We start from the raw sequence: 18,810 nt of genomic DNA on the forward strand, positions 1-18,810 counted from the left end.
CTCCTGTTCAGTCCCTTTCCATAGAATCAGAATATCATCCAAGAATCTGTTGTATAACAGGATCTTGGACATAAATTGAGATGTGAAGATATAATTTACTTCCCAGTATAGAGCACACTTGGCTCCCATGGTCACTCCTGCAATTTATTGGTAAATTCCCCCTACGAAGAGCAAAAAATTATTCTTAAGGACCAATTCCATTAGGTCAACCAACAAGTTAATCCTGTTCTTATTGCAAGTTTTGCTGTTAACTAAGCTTTCTCTACAGAAATCAAGGCCCTCCTCATAGGGTATGGTGGTAAATAAATGTATCACGTCTATGATAAGAGACGTGAAGGGCTCAGATAAATCAACACCCCTAAGTCTTTCTAAGCAACGCCATGAGTCCCTTAAAATATGTTCAGATTCCCCCAAAACTATTTTGGTAAAAGAATCCACAAAAGCTGCCAATGGCTCAGTTTTAGACCCCTTAGCAGCCCACAATGGGTCTAAAAGGGGGGTTACAAATAGACTTGTGTGTCTTCGGTATGCCGAGAATTACCAGAATAACAGGATGTGGAACAGACAGATACTTGTGTTCTTCCTCATCTAACATATCCTGAAATAGTGCATCTAACAAAAATAAATAAATTTTTGAATAGGCCCTGTTAATCTTATTGATACTGGCCTGCCTATAAGTAGACTGGTTATTTAAAATTTCAGACATCCTGAAGGCATAGTCATACTGTGACATAATGACCATGCCCCCACCTTTGTCAGGTTTCATCAAACGTAGCTCATGATTATTGGCTAAACTAAATAGTATCTCTCTCATCAGTGGCCAAGTTATCTTGAACTATTTTGTTTTTGTTAAAATTCAAAATCCTTCTCATTTCGGCTTCACAGAGCCTCTCAAAAACAAATCGGTCTACATTTGGAGGTGTTATGAATAAGCTACTTCTGTGCAATGAAACTTTGTCCCTGCTTAAAGAATTACCATTAAAAATAATTTTAAATTAAGCTGTCTAATGTATAATTTAAATTGATCAACACATCAGCAATATCCAAGGAAAAAGTACAGTTTTGTACCTACCATAAATGTAGATGTTCGAGGATCCACATTGCTGCAGTCCTAACTATTGGGGTAGTCCGCTGTCCAGTCGGCCCGAATACCAAAGTATATGGCTGACGTCGGTCACGGCGCATTAGACTGACGTCAGTACGTCAGGGTACTAATGCGCATGACCGACGTCATATCCTCAGTCTTTTCTTGCCCCAGATGTCAGAAGACCCTAAAAAGACAAGGCCAAAACCAAAACACACCAAACATACCTGCACCAAAAATATATACAATATATACAAAGGTACCAGAATAAAATCTCACCTACACAACCACCCCTAAACACAGAGGGGAAGGAGGGAGGGTAAATTGGACTGCAGCAATGTGGATCCTCGAACATCTACATTTATGGTAGGTACAAAACTGTACTATGTTCTTCATTCCACATTGCTGCAGTCCTAACTATTGGGTAGAATCCCAAAGCAGAGGTAAGGGAGGCTGGCAAATCATAAGGAAGCAGGAGCTGATAACATGCCTTGCAAAATAGCTGTGGCAAAACCAGCCCTAGACTTAGAGTAGAGAGGAAGGTGGTAATGCTTAGAGAAAGTATGCACTGAACTCCAAGTAGCTGCCTCCAAAATATCCTTAGTTGCCACCCCTTAGAAATGCTGTTGAAGTGGCAGTAGCCCTAGTGGAATGAGGCCTAATCCCAGCTGGAATCTCTTTGCCATGATGGGAATAACAAAATGCAATGCAAAACCCAATCCACCTAGAAATAGTTTGTTTTGACACAGGCTTGCCCTCACGAACTCAAAGCAAAAGAAACAAACAACTGCTGAGACTGCCTAAAATCCTTAGTCCTGCTTAAATAATAACGTAATTGCCTGTGTACATCTAAAGTGTGCAAAATCTTTTCCCCTTTATTTTGGGGATCTGCATAGAAAGTAGGCAAATGAATAGTTTGGTTTAAAGCCACACTAGAAACCACCTTAGGCATAAAGGAAGGATTAGTACGTAATGATACCCTATCCTTATGAAAAATCAAAAAAGGCTCAACCGCCATAAGGGCCTGTAACTCAGAAACCCTTCTTGCAGAAGTAATGGCCAACAAAAAAGCAGTCTTCCATGACAAGTATTTCAGTTCAGCAGTAGCCGCAGGCTCAAAAGGTTGTAGAGTAAGTTTCTCCAACACAAAATTGACATCCCAAGCAGGAGTAGGAGCTCTACGTGGGGGTCTTATATTCTTTGCCCCTCTAAGAAATTGCTTGAACAAAGGATGTGAAAACAATGGTGGGTCACAATCATAGTGAGCTGAAATTGCTGCAGCATGAATCTTAATGGAAGAGAAAGACAAACCTTTGTCCAATAACTCAGTAAGATATTGAAGAGCCACACTCAAATTAGGCTCCAAAATCTCCAAATTCTTTGCTGCAGTCCAAAATAAAAATCTCTTCCATTTTTCTGCGTACACTTTCCTTGTACTAGGTCTTCTGGCTTCCATAATCACATTTAAAACTTGTTGAGGAAGTTGAGACCTGCTGTCTTTCAAAACAGAATATGCCAGGCTGTTAGATGAAGAGTTTGAAGCTTGACATTGAGCAGATGACCGTCCCTCTGAGACAATAGGTGTGGAATCAAGGGTAAAGGCCATGGAGGCTTCCTTACCAGACTCCTCAGTAATGGGTACCAGTGCTGCCGAGGCCAATCTGGAGCTATTAAAATCATCCTTGGCTTGTCTTGTCTGACCTTTAGAAGCACCTTTGGGAGAAGAGGCAGAGGTGGAAAAGCATACACATGAAGATTTTTCCAACTGAAAGAAAGAGCATCCACTTTCCAAGCTGTGTGATGAAATCCCTTCGTGCAAAACTTTGGCAGCTGGTGGTTTAGCGGAGAAGCGAACAGATCTATGTCTGGAGTTCCCCATGACACTGTCAATTTTTGAAATACATGAAGATCCAGTTTCCACTCGTGGGGATCCATGATTTGTCTGCTTAACACATCTGCTAAGGAGTTCTGTGCTCCCGGCAGAAACCTGGCCTGAAGAGTTAGTTGCAAGCTGAGCGCAGTCTCCCATAAAATCACTGCTTGTCTGCACAACGGGTAAGAATGTGTTCCCCCTTGTTTGTTGATGTACCACATGACAGTTGTGTTGTCTGTTAGAATCAACACCTGCCCTGGAAGAAGTAACTCCTTGAAAGCCATTAATGCAAACTGGACTGCTAACATCTCTTTCATGTTGATATGTAGATGCTGTAGTCTGGCAGGCCACTTGTCTTGTATCCACTTTCCATCTAGATGAGCTCCCCAAGCAATGTCTGAGGCATCTGTCGTTAGAATCTGACTTGCCTCTGGCCGGGTCACAGAGAGTCCCTTGTTTAGGTGACATTCCTGAGCCCACCACAAAAATTCCTTTTGAATGCAAGGTATTATTTGAATGACAGTGTCCAAATCCTGGCAGTGCTGTGTCCATAGATTTTGAGATACCATTGTAGCTTCCTCATATGCAGTTTGGCATTGGGAAGCACCAGAATACAAGATGCCATGAACCCTAAGGCTTGAAGGACTGTCCTTGCAGTCAGCCCGGACTGAAGAGATAATTGATGGAAGTAACTGGAAAGATTCTTTTGTTTGTCCGGGGTTAAAAAGGCCATCTGGGCTGCTGTATTCAGTCTCACACCCAGAAAGCACATGTCTTGAGAGGGTACTAGACTGGACTTTATTTCGTTCACAGAATACCCTAGGCATCTTAGCACTGCTATGACATATTCCAAATGCTGTAGAAGGTCTTCCTTTTCTTGAGCCAGAATCAGGCAGTCGTCCAAGTAAGGATAGATTTGAATTCCTTTCAGCCTGAAGTAAGCTATCACTGGAGCCAGAACCTTTGTGAATACTCTGGGCGCAGTAGATAAGCCAAAGGGCAATGCAGAGAACTGATAATGAGAATTTCCAGCTCGAAAACGCAGATACTTTCTGCAACCCAGCCTTATAGGCACATGAAGGTAAGCTTCCTTGAGATCTAAAGTTACCATCCAGTGATCTATGCCCAGCAGAGGTAAAAGCTGTTGTAGCGTCAACATTTTGAACTTTGGAATGTCCAGATAAGTGTTGAGGATAGATAAATCCAAAATTGGTCTCCACGTGTTCCCCTTCTTTGGTACTAGGAATAGGCGAGAATAAAAGCCTAGGCCCCTTTCTGGCACAGGAACTGACTGAATGGCTCCTATTTGGAGCAACAGAGAAATTTGCTTGTGAGCCTCTGTTCTTTGTAGAGGAGGAATGTCTGGCATGCCTTTGAAAGGAGGCAAGGTATGGAAATAAAACCTGTAACCGTGGTGAATGATATCCAGAACCCATTTGTCTTGGGTAATTAAATCCCAATTTTCTTTGAAAAGAAACAGCCTTCCTCCTAGAGGTGCCGCCAGGCGAGAATGTACTGGCAGCTGAAAAGGCAGGTCATTGGGTCTGCTTACGAAAGGACTGACCCCTGCCCTCACCAGAAGTCTGAGCAGGTGAACTCCCTGCCCTAGGCCTAAAAGAACCTTGAGCTCTGCCCCTACCACGTCTAGACCTACCCCTAGACTGGGAATCATAAGCAGGATAAGTCCACCCCTTAGTAGGCCAATTTCTACTAAACTTCGGAGGCTGCACCTGCAAAAAATCCTTAACAGTTTGCATAGACTTAGCCTTGTCCTCCATTTTCTTTAAAACTGCTTCCACAGGCGAACCAAACAACACATCAGACTGTAAAGGAGCATCCAAAATCCTTGTCTTAACATGCTCAGCTAAGTTCTGATCTCTCAACCAGGCGTGCCTACGAAGAACAGAACCAGTGGCAGCCACCCTCGAGGAGGCCTGCACAGCATCAAAACCACACTGCAAAGAATGCTTTCCCACTTGTTCAGAAACATGAACCAAATCCTGCAGCTCTTTACACTCAATACCTTCAGCCAGAGCATCCACCTTAGACTTCAATTGTGAAAGGAGATAATTCTGATATTTTAACATATGAAACTGACAATTCAACGCCCTCATGGCTAAAGTGGAAGAAGTGTACACTTTCTTTCCCCATCTATCCAAAGCCCTTGCCTCTTTATCAGGAGGAACAGGATTTTTAACCACAGAAGCCTTCACACCTTTAGGCCCCTGAGAGACAGTTTCTGGGTCCGCCCTAGGACCCTTAAAAAGATACTTATGGGCGTCAGGCACCCTATAGTACCTATCCGGTTTAACTGGGGCAGGAGGCAAAGAATCAGGATTTAGTGAAGCCTCTGCAAAAACATCTTCTACCACATTCAGAACAGGAGGTATAGCTAAAGGCCTATGCTGGGGTAAAAACAAGAATTCTCTAAGCCTCTTCCTGGAATCAGAGAAATCTTGACCTTCCCATTTAAAATGCTCCCTCATGGAATGCAGAGTCTCTGAAAAAGAAAAATCCTCAGGAGGCGAAGCTGAAGGAGTAGAATCATCCACATCAGAATCAGAATAAGGAGGATACTCCTGCAAGTCTTCAGCAGAAGACTCAGAAGCCTCCGAACATTGCTCAAAACTCTCAAACTCAGGTTCCACCCTAGGCCTCTTATCAGGAGGGGGCATAGAACCTCTAATCATAGTAATCAAATCCTCTGCCATTTTTAGCATATGCTTCTTAGGCAAAGACCCTGAAACACTCGGAGAAACCCCCACTGAAGCTAAAGTAGGCCTGCCTCTAAAAGAAGCCTTGGCAACAGAAGGCGAGGCCCTAACCACCTTAGGAAGAGAGGGAAGAACAGCCACCTGAGAAGCCCCTTCAGCCTGGCCTACTTCCTGAGAGGACACATCCTGCAATAATAAAGTTTCTCCCTGAGACTCCAAAGAAACTCCTGGCAGAACCTCCGGCTCCACTGAGTTTCTAAAGAACCGACGTCCGGGACTGTCGGTTCTTCCCCTAGGCTTCGCTGCTTTGTCCTTGCGCTTTTGGCTGAAGCGGGCGCCGGAGCATCCGACGGCATTTTATAATTACAACGCTTCCCAAACACTAACCTGGCACAGTCTAACCTTCTCTTAATAGTGCGTTTGTTAAATCTAGCACAAGAGCGGCATCCAACAACGCCGTGCTCAGGCCCTAAACAAGGTATACACAAAGTATGGTAATCCCTATGAGGTATCTGTTTCCCACAAGAAATACAGTTATTCACTTTTTCTGACATCCGGTTAAATACTGAGGCAAGAAAAAAACAAAATATTCCCCAACGGGGTACTTAGCCAACTTTGATTCGGTCTGAAACTCTGACTTCAGAAACTTTCAGAACGCCAACCTGCACTCGCAAAATTGCTTCTGCATCGGACCATGCGGCAAAAAAGACTGAGGATATGACGTCGGTCATGCGCATTAGCACCCTGACGTACTGACGTCAGTCTAATGCGCCGTGACCGACGTCAGCCATATACTTTGGTATTTGGGCCGACTGGACAGCGGACTACCCCAATAGTTAGGACTGCAGCAATGTGGAATGAAGAACATCTCAGGGACAAAAGTTGTACCCTTGCTCAATAAACTGTGATGAACATTGTTAATAGTCATTGCAGTATAATTGTACATAGCAAAGTCATCTTTCTTAAATATATCACAACGTGAGGGTTCAACAGGTACATCACAATCAACAAAGAACTCACAGTCACCCAGTACTTCATCCGAGTATAAACTCCCACTGTCCAATGATACACTTAATTGGGCCCTTGGCCCCTGTTGTTCTTGTAGTGGTAACTCTTGTTGTAATAATTCCCATTGTTGTGTAACCTGCTGTTGTTGTATTGAACCCCCTTCCCTCTGTTCCTCAACCTCTTGAACTTTCTCAGCCCGTCGTTCTCCTCAGAAAAATGCCCATTATTTAATTCAGACACCTCAATATTGTCAATAGACCCAGTCTGAATCGGACCCACAGAGAAACCCACACCCCTCTTAGGGTCCTTTGCACCAAAAGGGTATGCACTGTCATTTTGATAGTCATTCATGTCCCTAATCAATTTTTTACGTTTAGTGTTTATACCGTTTTTCACAAAGTTATCAGCATCCTTTAAAATCTGGTTTTATTTATTAAGATATTCGCTAAACAACAAATCCTTGACAATATTCTGATGTATAACATTCAGTTCATCCTCCAGGATTGCCAACCTAGAAGTATTGTGCTTTATAATAATTTTTAACATGTCCAAACCTGTATTGTTGAAAAGTTCAACAAGTTCACTGTAAGCAGGGGAACTAACCTCAATTCCCATGGGCAGCTTCCATATCCGAAGACCTTTAGGAACCTGCTTTAATTACATGGATTTGTTCAGAAAGGCATTATCCAGCTGAAGACTTTTAAACTTTTTTACTGTTTTCTCAAAAGAATCCAAATGCTTGCTCAAAGTGGGCCGCTCGTTTCTCTCCTCATTCAAGTCCGAGAAACTTGCTGTGGACAACCTAAGCCATTCACCAAAGTCCTGCCCTTGAGCAGACTGCTGTTGATTGGATTGGCCTGCTATCTGCCTGCTATCTGTGCTATCTAACTTTGGAGTTTGGAACAAACCATTTATGTCCCTTCTCACTGGGGGGGGGGCATTTCTTCCTGATGCCTCCATTGCCATAGGAGTGTGCAAAGTAAACATATTCGTTTGTGTATTATTCATGGATTGTGGAATATTGTCACCACAATTAGTGACCAATTTAGACAGTTCCTGCACTGCCAACGTTAATTCCTTGATGAGTGCTTCCATAGTAGTATCTCCCAGCCTCAAAGCTTCCAGGAACCAGGACACAAAACTTCCACAACATTGCAAAAATGTAGAAAAACAAATACCTGCTTAGCTGTGAAGCAGTAATACCACTTTATTTGCAATAAAAACAAATAAAAATAGATAAAAAAACACTTGAACTAAGGGCTTTCCCCCTTATAGGGCTTCTTCAGTCAACGTGTTAAACTAACACTCATTTTTTATTTCCTATGCAGCATGACATCATAACCTGAGAAAACGCCCCCTAAAAAATACATTCTTAAGTGTCTCATCTAATTGCAGTATACACATAAAATTTACTATCCAACTGATGGTTAATGAAAAATAAAAAAAAAATCACAGACTCTGCACGTCTCTCTTTTACCACAGTGTAATATAAACACTAGTAAAATATATGCATACAGAATGAACATCTTAAAAAGTTGTTTCAATTCTTCAAATTTCCTTGCCTGCTCTCCCCGACTAAGTTAACAAAAATAAATAAATAAATAAAACGATCGTGACATGAAACTCTCAATGTTCACCGTGTGGCTGCTTAAGAGTACAAACACCTTCTTTTAGTGACCGCTGTTTACAGGCTACAGGAGTTCAATATCCACACCACTGAATCCCAGTAAGTGATGTGGTGATCCCACCACTCTCAACCAATAAATGTGATGACCCACAACTGGACCACTAATCAAGGAGCCTCAATCCTCACCAGTGGGGGTATACACTGAGAGGATAGCAAGTACACACACAGTATTTGCAGATGCAGCTCTCTGCATTGAGTGCAATTTCACTTGAGCACACACAGAGACCACAGTCAGTCCAAGACTGGTTTATCCCTCTTTCTCCAGATCCCCAATAAGACTCCCCACTGACACAACTATAGAGTGGAGATCTCAGCTAAGTGGACAAGCCAAGATATCCAGCACCCTCTCTGTCCAACCAGTGTTTCATATGTCCCTGTCAAGTAGCTGACACACGCTCTTTGAGGAAAGGCTGGCACAGGTTTACTAGCTATGCCCCCTTTTGCCCATACTATAAGGCGGTTATCACTGCCACCATCCAACTCCTTATCAGCTACTTTAAGGCCCTTAACAATGGGTGTCCAATCTTACTGTGTAATATTAATATTAATGCAAATGGTAGTTTCACTAAGAGCAAGGCTATTAGAAGTGGCCTACACAGTATCACCAAATAAATATGCAAGTACTCGCAAAACTTAAAGATCTCTACTCAGATCAGCCACAATGAAAGGTTTAAATGTATTTAATAATAACAGAACAAGACAATACTGAATATATATTCACGGTGACATCAGAGTTCAAAATCACAGGAAATATTTAAAAAAACATTGCAGGACAGTCTCAAATAAATAAAGAAAAATATCTAAACTAAGCTTTACTACATTCTTGACTATCTAAGAGAATTATACTCTTCCCTAGAAACTTACTTACAGAGCAAGGCAGATGTGGTGAATGGATCTTCTAGTCATTGTCAAGTCGAATACAGAATACAAAATGCTGTGTTGCTCTCAGAGTTCTCAAATTAATATCTCAAATATTACTGCTGGGATAGCTTGCAGAATGACATCATTTCTTGTCATCTTGCTCTATCCTAGGTGAAACCCCACTGCTGGAAGATAGCAGTATTTAGCATCTACCTGTGAAAATACACAGATTTTAGATCTTTGGCAGATGCTGGATGTCATAGAACAATAAAACACTTCCAAGACAATACAGAAAGTTCCCTAGTGTGGACATTCTCTAGCCGCCATAATGTAACTTAATTTCAGCTATTTTTTCTGAAGTTTGCTAGAATGAAGTTAACCTCATGTGTTCCAGTTTCCACTATTAAAATATGTACATTTAAACAGTTACAATAGTGCATGTACATTTCTGTTCTATTCTAGTAGGGCATGCTGTGGTTACATTTTAAGCGCAAGTACTCTACAAAATATCTCTTCAGCAAACATGTCTGTACAAACCAACTTATATGACATACAGTTCTAATACATTTGTAACACAAGCATCTTGTATAGATCATGTTGATATTCACAAATGACATATAATTATTAACAAAATTCCAGCTAGCTGGGCTGACAGTATCTCCCTTTGTCACAACCTCAAAGCCTGCAAAAAGCAATGACAGGAGCAAGGCATTTGGTGAATACCTTTGGAGCAGTAGAGAGACCAAAGAGCAAAGCAGAGAACTGAAAATGCAAGGAAGAGACAGAGAATCGTAAAAAAAAAAAAATCCTGAAAAAAACAATGGGAATGTGAAGGTATGGATCCTTGAGATTCAGGGACACCAGAAAGGCCAAAGGAAGTAGGAAAGGAAAGTCTGAAGGGATAACAGCTGAAATGAAGAAATCTTGAGAAAGGTGTTTGCAGAAAATTGGTCTCCATGTACCCTTCCCTTTCACATTACCAAAAACATTCTGGAGTAAAAACCTTTCCCTACCTGGGTGGGAGGCACAGCTTAAATGGTACCCCAATACAAAAAAGAACGGTGAGGTAGAAGAAAGCCTGAAAAGGAACGAAGGGACTTCCAAACGAAGAAATATCCATGATGGATAATGGACAGACACCAAGAGTATGAAGTGATCCGCAGCCAATTTGGCAGAGAAAGAGAAAAGCAGCAGGACAAGGGAACCTGGCTGAGGGAAGGGGGAAGCAAACCATCAAACAGAACAAGGCTTGTCCTGAAAAGAAGATTTCTGGGAGGCAGCAGTTTGAGAAGACTTAGCAGGAGGCACACACTTAGAACCTTTCATCTCCTTAGGAGGATGGTGAGACTGCCCATGAAAATCAGACTTGGAAGGATAGTTCTTCTGAAACTTAGGAACAGAAGAAATACAAATATGTTTCAGATTCTGCAAGGCTGTGCCCTTGTTCTGGAAAGACTTGAAAAGGTTAGCAGCAGAAGATCCAGAAAGACTTTTGTTATCCAAAGGAGCATTCAAAAGTTTGGCCTTGATGTCATCATGCAAAGCCTGAAGGCAAAGCCAAGAAAAATGCCTCATAGCTGAGTCAAAGGCAGCAGCCCTGGAGGAGGCATAAGTTGCATTATAACTACATTTGATTGAATGGCAAGCAATTTGTAGAGGCCACCAGGGAAAGGGGCAATCCTTCCCCACAGAGTCAGGAAGGTCAGAAACCACCTTAGAGATCTGAGAAAGGACAGACGAAACATACCTGGTCATAGGAGTCTGGTAGTTAGTGACAAGGGGGTAGCAGTGTAAACCTTCTTGCCTAAGCTTTCCATGGCTATACTATCACTTATCAGAAGGTAGAAACTTTATGGAAGGCAATAACTTGGATGGCTTTTTCAGAAGAGACTCACACTACAGAAGGGTCAGCACAAGGGCATTTATAATGAAATTTCACTCCTCAGGTACCTTGTAAAACCCATCTAGCTTTTCAGGTGTGGGAGGCTGTCAGTCAGGTGCTACAGAAGCTGCAGAAAAAGTATCTAAAAGGGCAGCCAGACAAGGAAGACCAGTAGAAGGTTTGGGAGACTATCTGAAGGAGCTCATAATACTTTTTTGAACATCAGAGGATATCAAAGAAGTGGGAACAATCCCACTTAAAATAATCCATCATGTGGGCAATGGTATCCTCAAAGGAGAGCTTTTTCATAGGAGAGCCAAGGGGGAAGGGAATTGGAAAGAATATGCTAGAGATTCTTCCGAAGTCCACATTCTCATAAGAGGAATCAAATTCCCTAGGCCTCTTGACTGGAGACTGGGGGAGTAGGAACAGTGACCCCTTGAGGTGGCTTCAAGGCCATCAAAGCATTAAAAAAACCCTGAGTGAAATCCTGCCATTCACGCTGGGGATCCTTCACAACAGGGAAAATATGCTTTGTTTTTTGTTTCTTTTTCTGTGGGACATCCACCTGAAACATCTTCAGAGGATCAGACCCTTGATGCGACTCTTTAGTTTTAGAAATCTCCTCACTCAGTAAAATCTTTGGAATCCCCCTCAGTCCTTGGGATATTATCAACAGAGGTTCCCCTCAACACCAGGTACGGATATTTGGAAAATACCACAAAATATAGCCAATGCCGAAAAACTCACAGACCATGAAAAACAAAGGTTTATTGAAACTTCTCCCTAGCGTCATATTTTGTGGTATTTTCTCATAATTTGTTTTCTACTGGTTGTCTTTCCTACAGATGTTTGGAAAGCCTCCAAGGATGTGCTAGAAAGTGGATTATGCCAGCCTCTGATGAGATCACGGCAGAGGAATATGAAGGAAGCACTGGATTACATTCAGTAGTTTCACCAGTCTCAAGAGAAACATGTGGGGGAGGCTGGACAGCAGCCAGATCAGGCCTGATTTTTTGGCCTTTTCCTTGACAGACATTTGGTTCTCTGGATGGGAGGATTCTGCCATAGCCCCCTCAGCCAACAACTTAACATGTTGATTCTTAAGGTATATGGACAAAATGAGAGGTGACTACAAAGAGTATTAGGTACATATGCCTAGCAGATAAAGCACTGCATATGATCATGGGAAACACCCAAACAAGAAAGACAAGAATCTGCCTCCCACACTGACATTTTCCATTTCTAGATGACATTAACACAACAACAAAGAATAAGAAAAGGAACACAAGAAGCTTCAATGGACACTTATCTGAAAAAATGTCTAGGTAACCAGCGCAGCAGAGGGGCATTTAGACAGATGTTTGATAATGAAGTCTGGACTGGCAGCAAAGATGTTCTGAGTGTGTGCATCCATATGTCACCTTTATGCCCTATGTCTTGCATGGGGAGCATACATGAGGCGTACAGCACCTTTAAGAATTAAAGGCTTTTGCATACTCTCCAGATGTTGGGCTATCCTTGGCAGGAGATCCTTTAGGTAAAGAATACTGCAACAGTGTGATATGGAAGTACATCTTCATTGATCTTCTGTGGGCTTTGAAATGAAAATAAGCAGATTAAGAATCCTGCACATCCAAAGTGATTAGGTGTGTTTGTAGCAGTACATCAGGTAAGCTGGTTTTGATGTTTCAGTGCAGTTATGAAATGACGGATATTCTTCCTTTGAACAGATCTCATTTTTCTTGTGAAGTTTGAGAGGTTTAAGCAGTTTTGTTTGTGGAATGTATGAATACACACCAGACTGCTGTTGATCTAGTTTGTATGAGGACAGAGTTTGATGAAATTTCGCTTTGGTATAGTTTGGAGCAAATGTAGAAGGAACAACAGATTGGTTTACAATGCTTTGCTTTGTAGGTTATCTAGTGTGAAGGCTGCCAGCCTAGCTAGATAGAATAATAATTCTGTCATTTGCAAATATTAATGTAATCCACAGGCTTGTTCTACAAATGTAAAGAGAACTCTATGTTATGATTCAACTATATGTTGCATTGAGCTTCAAAAATGTTACCACACTGCACTCTGCTGGAAGAAAGCTGATAAGTCAAGCATTGTATAACTTTGATATCAAGCTCGAAGACAGGATGTCTGGGCCAGGAAATTCTTTCTATTGTCTTGATTTAAGAGATAATTACTAAATTTTACATGTAAAATGTCTTTTATTGCTGTGGCTTCCTACAGATGCAGATTGCAAAAAGAAATGTAAATTCTGAGTTTCTGTGAGCCTGGGAAACTAAATCAGAACCATTAAGAATGATGCAATCTGAAATGACTCAGCATTGCTGTGTTATCAATTCAAGGACAGAAAGAAAGGAGAGCATTTTGGATTTTGTCTGAAGAGCATCCACTCACCAGCACTTGCTTGCTCTGTATGTAAGTAAGATATTTATTTAGAACATTGATTTCTCTTAGAGACAGATAGAAATAGCCAGATTAGTCTAGCTGTTTTCTATATTTATGTCAGACTATTCTACAGTATTATTTTAAATGTTTCATGTGATCTCTGAACTCTGTAATGTCATTGTGTTGAAGTAATAAGATTTGTCTTGTGTTTTTATTATTTACTATTAAATATTTTATGATTGAGTAAATATTCAACATTTGAGATTGAACCTACGTTGGTTGAACTATTAGCTAAGGGATTGACTTTTGTGCCTGCACGTTTTGCAGACACTACTAAGACTTTAATGGATTTTAAAATGTATATAAGGAAACTCAATCTAGCTGTACTTCTTGGTAATAAGGACTGTCCTGATTCTGCTTTTAAGATTCCCAGTACATTTAACCCACCTACATACCCATTGATTGCTTTGTTTGACTGAATGTGTGAGTTGGACATCAGATCACTTGATAAGGATAATAACAAACAAGCAATACACAGAAATAATTATAATGTGTCAAGATCTGAATGGGCAGCCTTGAATGACTTATGTAAACTCCCAGTCAGGATGATGAAACCAGACAAGGGGGGTAGGCTGGTACTGATGGATTCGCATATGTATAGGCAGAAAATGAAATGGGTATTAATGACCGAGACTTACGATAAAGTTAGTTTAAATGAAAATAATACAGCATATAGACATAATAAGTCATATTTCAATGACTTATTCACTGAGGCAACTATAGATGTGAACCTTTACAACCACCTAACAATGTTAGCCCCTAGAACACCTATTCTGTTTGGCATCCCAAAAATCCACAAAAGTCTAGTCAACCCACTTATGAGTCCATTAGTGGATGCCAGGCAATCTATTACTTACTGTAGTGTTAAAGCCGTAGACACTATTCTGAAAAAATACATTGGCCAAGAACAAGAAATTTGTAAAGACTCTTGGTCTTTTTTGTCTAGACTGAACAAACTAGAATTTAAAGGAGAGTATAACTTTCTAACAATTGACATTAAGGATTTATACACATCAATTCCACATGTAAAAGGTATCAAATGGGTCTCATATATGCTGAGACTGAGGGGTGTGCACCACAAACAGAAGTCACATTAGTCAAGGACTTTATTGGATATTATCTTGACTAACAATTACATCATTTTTGATAATGAAATCTATTTGCAAAAAATCAGGGTGGCTATTGGTTCACCTTGTGGAGCAAGCTTTGCCAACTTGGTCATGGCTTATTGAGAGTTAGAATATATTACACAGAACAGAGAGATTAATGAACAGATTTATTTTTACACGAGTTTCCTGGATGACATTTTTATCATCTTTAAAGGAGACGAAAGAGATGCTTTAAAATTAGGTATTTCAACAATACAACTAGTTTTTTGCAATTTACTTACACTTTTCACCAAGACAACATGGCATACTTAGACACTGACTTGAGGAAAGATAGAGTCCATGGGAAAGTCTTATCTAAGATTTACAGGAAAAGTACCTACTCGAATGCCTTCTTGCATTATACCAGCTCACACCCATTCCATCAGAAACGGTCAGTTATTAAAGACCAACTTGTAAGAGCAGCAAGGGTGGTTTCAGTAGAGGAAAAATTTGTGGAAGAATTTTCAATATTCAGGGGTATGTTCCTCAGGAGAGGTTACCCTGATTCAGGAGTTAACTGAAGAAGTACAATCTAAAAGAAATAGAGGTTTTTATAAACCACTTCTTCTTCTTTTGGCTTTTCCCGGTTAGGGGTCGCCACAGCACAACTCCGGTCCGCTAATGATTGGCAGTAGATTTTTAAGGTGCCAGCCCGACGCCCAATCTTCAACAAAGGCACGCCCATTCACGCATGTCTTTCGAATGTCACTCGACCATGGGGAGGACATGCAGACTCCACACAGAAGGCGCTCCAGCCGAGAATCGAACGGGAGAACCTCTTGCTGTGAGGCAACAACGCTACTGCTGCACCACCACGGCTTGAGTGCACAGTGACATACAGATTGAGTTAAACCAAAGTGATGGCAATACCAATGTAGTTTGCCCCACCATGAACACTAAAGTTCTCATTGAGTTTCATCATAACTTTTAATATAGATGCATTAGACAGCAAAAACATTCTAAACAAAAATTGGAACTTGTTGATGGGTGACCAAGACCTGTTAAACAAGTTAGGGGAGTGTCCCTCAGTGTTTTTGTTTTGGGTGGGGGGTGCAACCTGAAGAATTTGTTGGAAAACAGCAACCCTTGTTCAGTGAGACTCCCAGGTATGTATAAGTATGAAATGTGTAGGTTTTGCAAATACATGGATATAAGCTAAAGCTTTATTGTAAGAAATATAAGATACTTTACAACTAAAAAAATTTACTGTAATTCTAGGATGATTGTCTACCTAGCCCAATGTCAATCTTGCTCAGCTTTCTACGTCAGCAAGACCGACTGTAAGTTGAAAGAAGGTGTCTATGAACACATTTATATCATGAACAGGGGCAAGCTTGAAAATGCCTTTGCTAGGTACACATCCTCTAGTCAAACACATACTTTTAAATTCAGGGCCACTGACCAAATAACTATGGACATCAGGGGTGGACCCAGTTCTTTATTATTAGAAAAACTTGAATTGATGTGGCAAATTTGTTTAAATGCTTGTTGCTACCCAGGATTAAACGAGATGTGTTCTATTTTATGTCTTTTAAAACTGAAGAGTTTGTTAAGATAAAGGATACATATTTGCCTACATATACATAAAAAACAGAGTAAAGGTTACACTTTAGCTTGTTATAGAGCTACCACAAGAATTTTGTTGTTGTGCTGCTATGTATTTTGAATTTTTTATTATTTCTAGTTGAAGTAATTTTAAATGTTTTCAAGCACACAGAGGGATACATTTTTGGAAGGAAGTGTGTAGTCATTACCCTAATTTGATCATGTGACTTTTTTGAAGTTGTATTTAAGTTGAGATGTTTTTAGACATTTTTATCTGAAGAAGTCCTGGTTACTAATCGGACGAAAAGCGCTTCATTGAATAAATTCTATGTGGACTACTCCTTTGGTTGTTTTTGTTTCTTTCTTTGGTTTGTTTGGATTTTTGGCTTCCTATGTTTTAAAACAAGTCCTTTGATCCCTAAAGTGTTTCTAAATATCTCTTAACAAGTAAGACCTTTCTACATAGTTAAGTCTTACTTTGTCAAAAAGAATACAAAACAAATGGATTTAACCTCAGTGGGGCTACCTCTGCAGAAGGCTGAATGACCTTAGTTTCCAAGACATTTAGCAAGTCCTGCTCAGTGAATATACATTTCTACATTTTTTTCAAAAATGACAGCATGATGAATGAGAATTCAGTGGTAGTTTTAGTAGCAATCCATATTTTTTCTATTTCTGTTCATGGTTTCCAATTTCCCCCCCAAAACAATCTAAAATGCAAGACCTTCTCTCTCACTGTACCTTTATGACACTCAGTTTTCATTCTCAGAATAATTCCAACTCTCACATTTATCATGATATGAAATATTTTCTACTTCCATCACAATATTTCATCAAGGTTATACATTTACTGATATGACCTCATTCTCAAAAGTTATTGATACAAAGGAAAAATCTGTTGGTTTTATTGACTGAAAAGTTTTCACAAATGTGCATTACATACCTTTCTCTACTTAATAATTTCAATCTCATTTTCTCCTTCAAATGCTTCAATATAGCAATTTTAAAACAAAGGTTATCAGGTACCAAAGAGAACTAAGAATCAAAACCAAAAGTACCCAGGGGAAGTCCAAGCCAGCACTGGTATTCACAAACTTTAATCCACCCACATAAAACACAGTATACTCATAAATGCATACACTGTATTAAATAGCAGTTTTGTCAAAGTTCCATAGACTTCATCAGATGCAGAACTGTTCCAAGAATAAATGGCAACACGAATAGCTGAGATAGAAAGAATGCACCCGAACCTCATTAATACTCCTCTTTCCCAGTTTCCCTGTCAGTCCTTGGTTCCTAATCCCCCAGTCTGTGCGTTCTTTGTATCTCAGCTATTCGTGTTGCCATTTATTCTTGGAACAGTTCTGCATCTGATAAAGTCTATGGAACGTTGACGAAAACGCTATTTAATACAGCGTATGCATTTATGAATGTACTGTGTTTTACATGGCTGGATTAGTTTGTTAATACCAGTGGTGGCTTGGACTTTCCCTGGCTACTTTTGGTTTTGAATTTTAAAATTGTAGTAAACCATTTCAAGGCATTCAATGTGATTCTCAGTTATGCAATGAAATTCTTTTTTGCACATTCTGTATTGTTTTACGGCTGACAAATGGATTTCCTGAAATATTATCTTGAGCTCCATGCAGCCAGCAGCTACAATCACTATTTCCTGAGGTGATACAAGGTGCAATATGGTACCATCTCCAGCTTTGTCTTGAATCTTCCAGTTTGTCAACAAATATCTCAATAGTCCTCACTAACAAATTATGCTTCAGTTATCATAGTGGTTTACATAAAACTATAAAAACAATGTAGTTTATTCTTCCTAATAGGTAGAAAAAAGTTCCACTGTATATAATGCATTATTCTTACCTGTTTGCTGATATTTTCTGCAAATATTGGAGATATTTTCTTTAATAGTGTGAACAAGTCTCTATAAATTTCACTTTTCCTGTCATAGTCAATGGTTTCTTCCTCTGTCTTCTTTCCCTGCAAAACAAGAAACTAATTAGGTAAATCAGATGTCCCAGATGGTGTATGCTTTCATTTTACTAATAATATGCAAAAGCAGTTTCACAGTTTGCAAGTATAATTCCACAAAGTATGAAACAGTTGCAGATACAAGAACTCAACTAAAAATACATTTGTGTGCAGCAGATCTTAGTACAGAGGTCATTAAAACCACAAATCATAATATTTTAGTTTTATCCATATTATCCATGCCTCTTTACAGCCAGAAATTATAAAAAGCATTGGGAGCGTTTTTGTGAGGAACCAACATGGGCCTTCTACTGGTCAGATACTGCTTTTGGCTGCGAGAGATATAGATATAAATGTATTTGGGCTAGTACTACGCAAAATAAACTGTGGCAGGCAAAAGTCCTGCTTGTTTGTGCTCATCTAAAGTGTTTGCAATCAAATCCAGTCAATGCAGAGAAAACCATATCATATTATCCTCAAATACCTACAGCTTAAATCATCATCATCTACCCTCTTTTTTCCCTTTTCCTACATGGAGTCAAGGTGTCGTGTCAACTGTCGC

General features: G+C 40.1%; 1 protein-coding gene across 1 annotated transcript in view; it reads right to left on the reverse strand.

Moving 5' to 3' along the window:
• Positions 1-18,810, reverse strand: part of ODAD2 (outer dynein arm docking complex subunit 2) — a 1,637,397-nt gene that overhangs the window by 1,419,428 nt on the left and 199,159 nt on the right. The window contains exon 6 of the mRNA XM_044066670.1: positions 18,141-18,257. Coding sequence (XP_043922605.1) covers positions 18,141-18,257 — 117 coding nt within the window. The remainder of the gene's footprint in view (positions 1-18,140; positions 18,258-18,810) is intronic.

The sequence above is a fragment of the Protopterus annectens genome, chromosome 3.part1 (genome assembly GCF_019279795.1).
Source record: "Protopterus annectens isolate FY-2018-M chromosome 3.part1, PAN1.0, whole genome shotgun sequence".
In the NCBI taxonomy this organism is placed as follows: Eukaryota; Metazoa; Chordata; order Ceratodontiformes; family Protopteridae; genus Protopterus; species Protopterus annectens.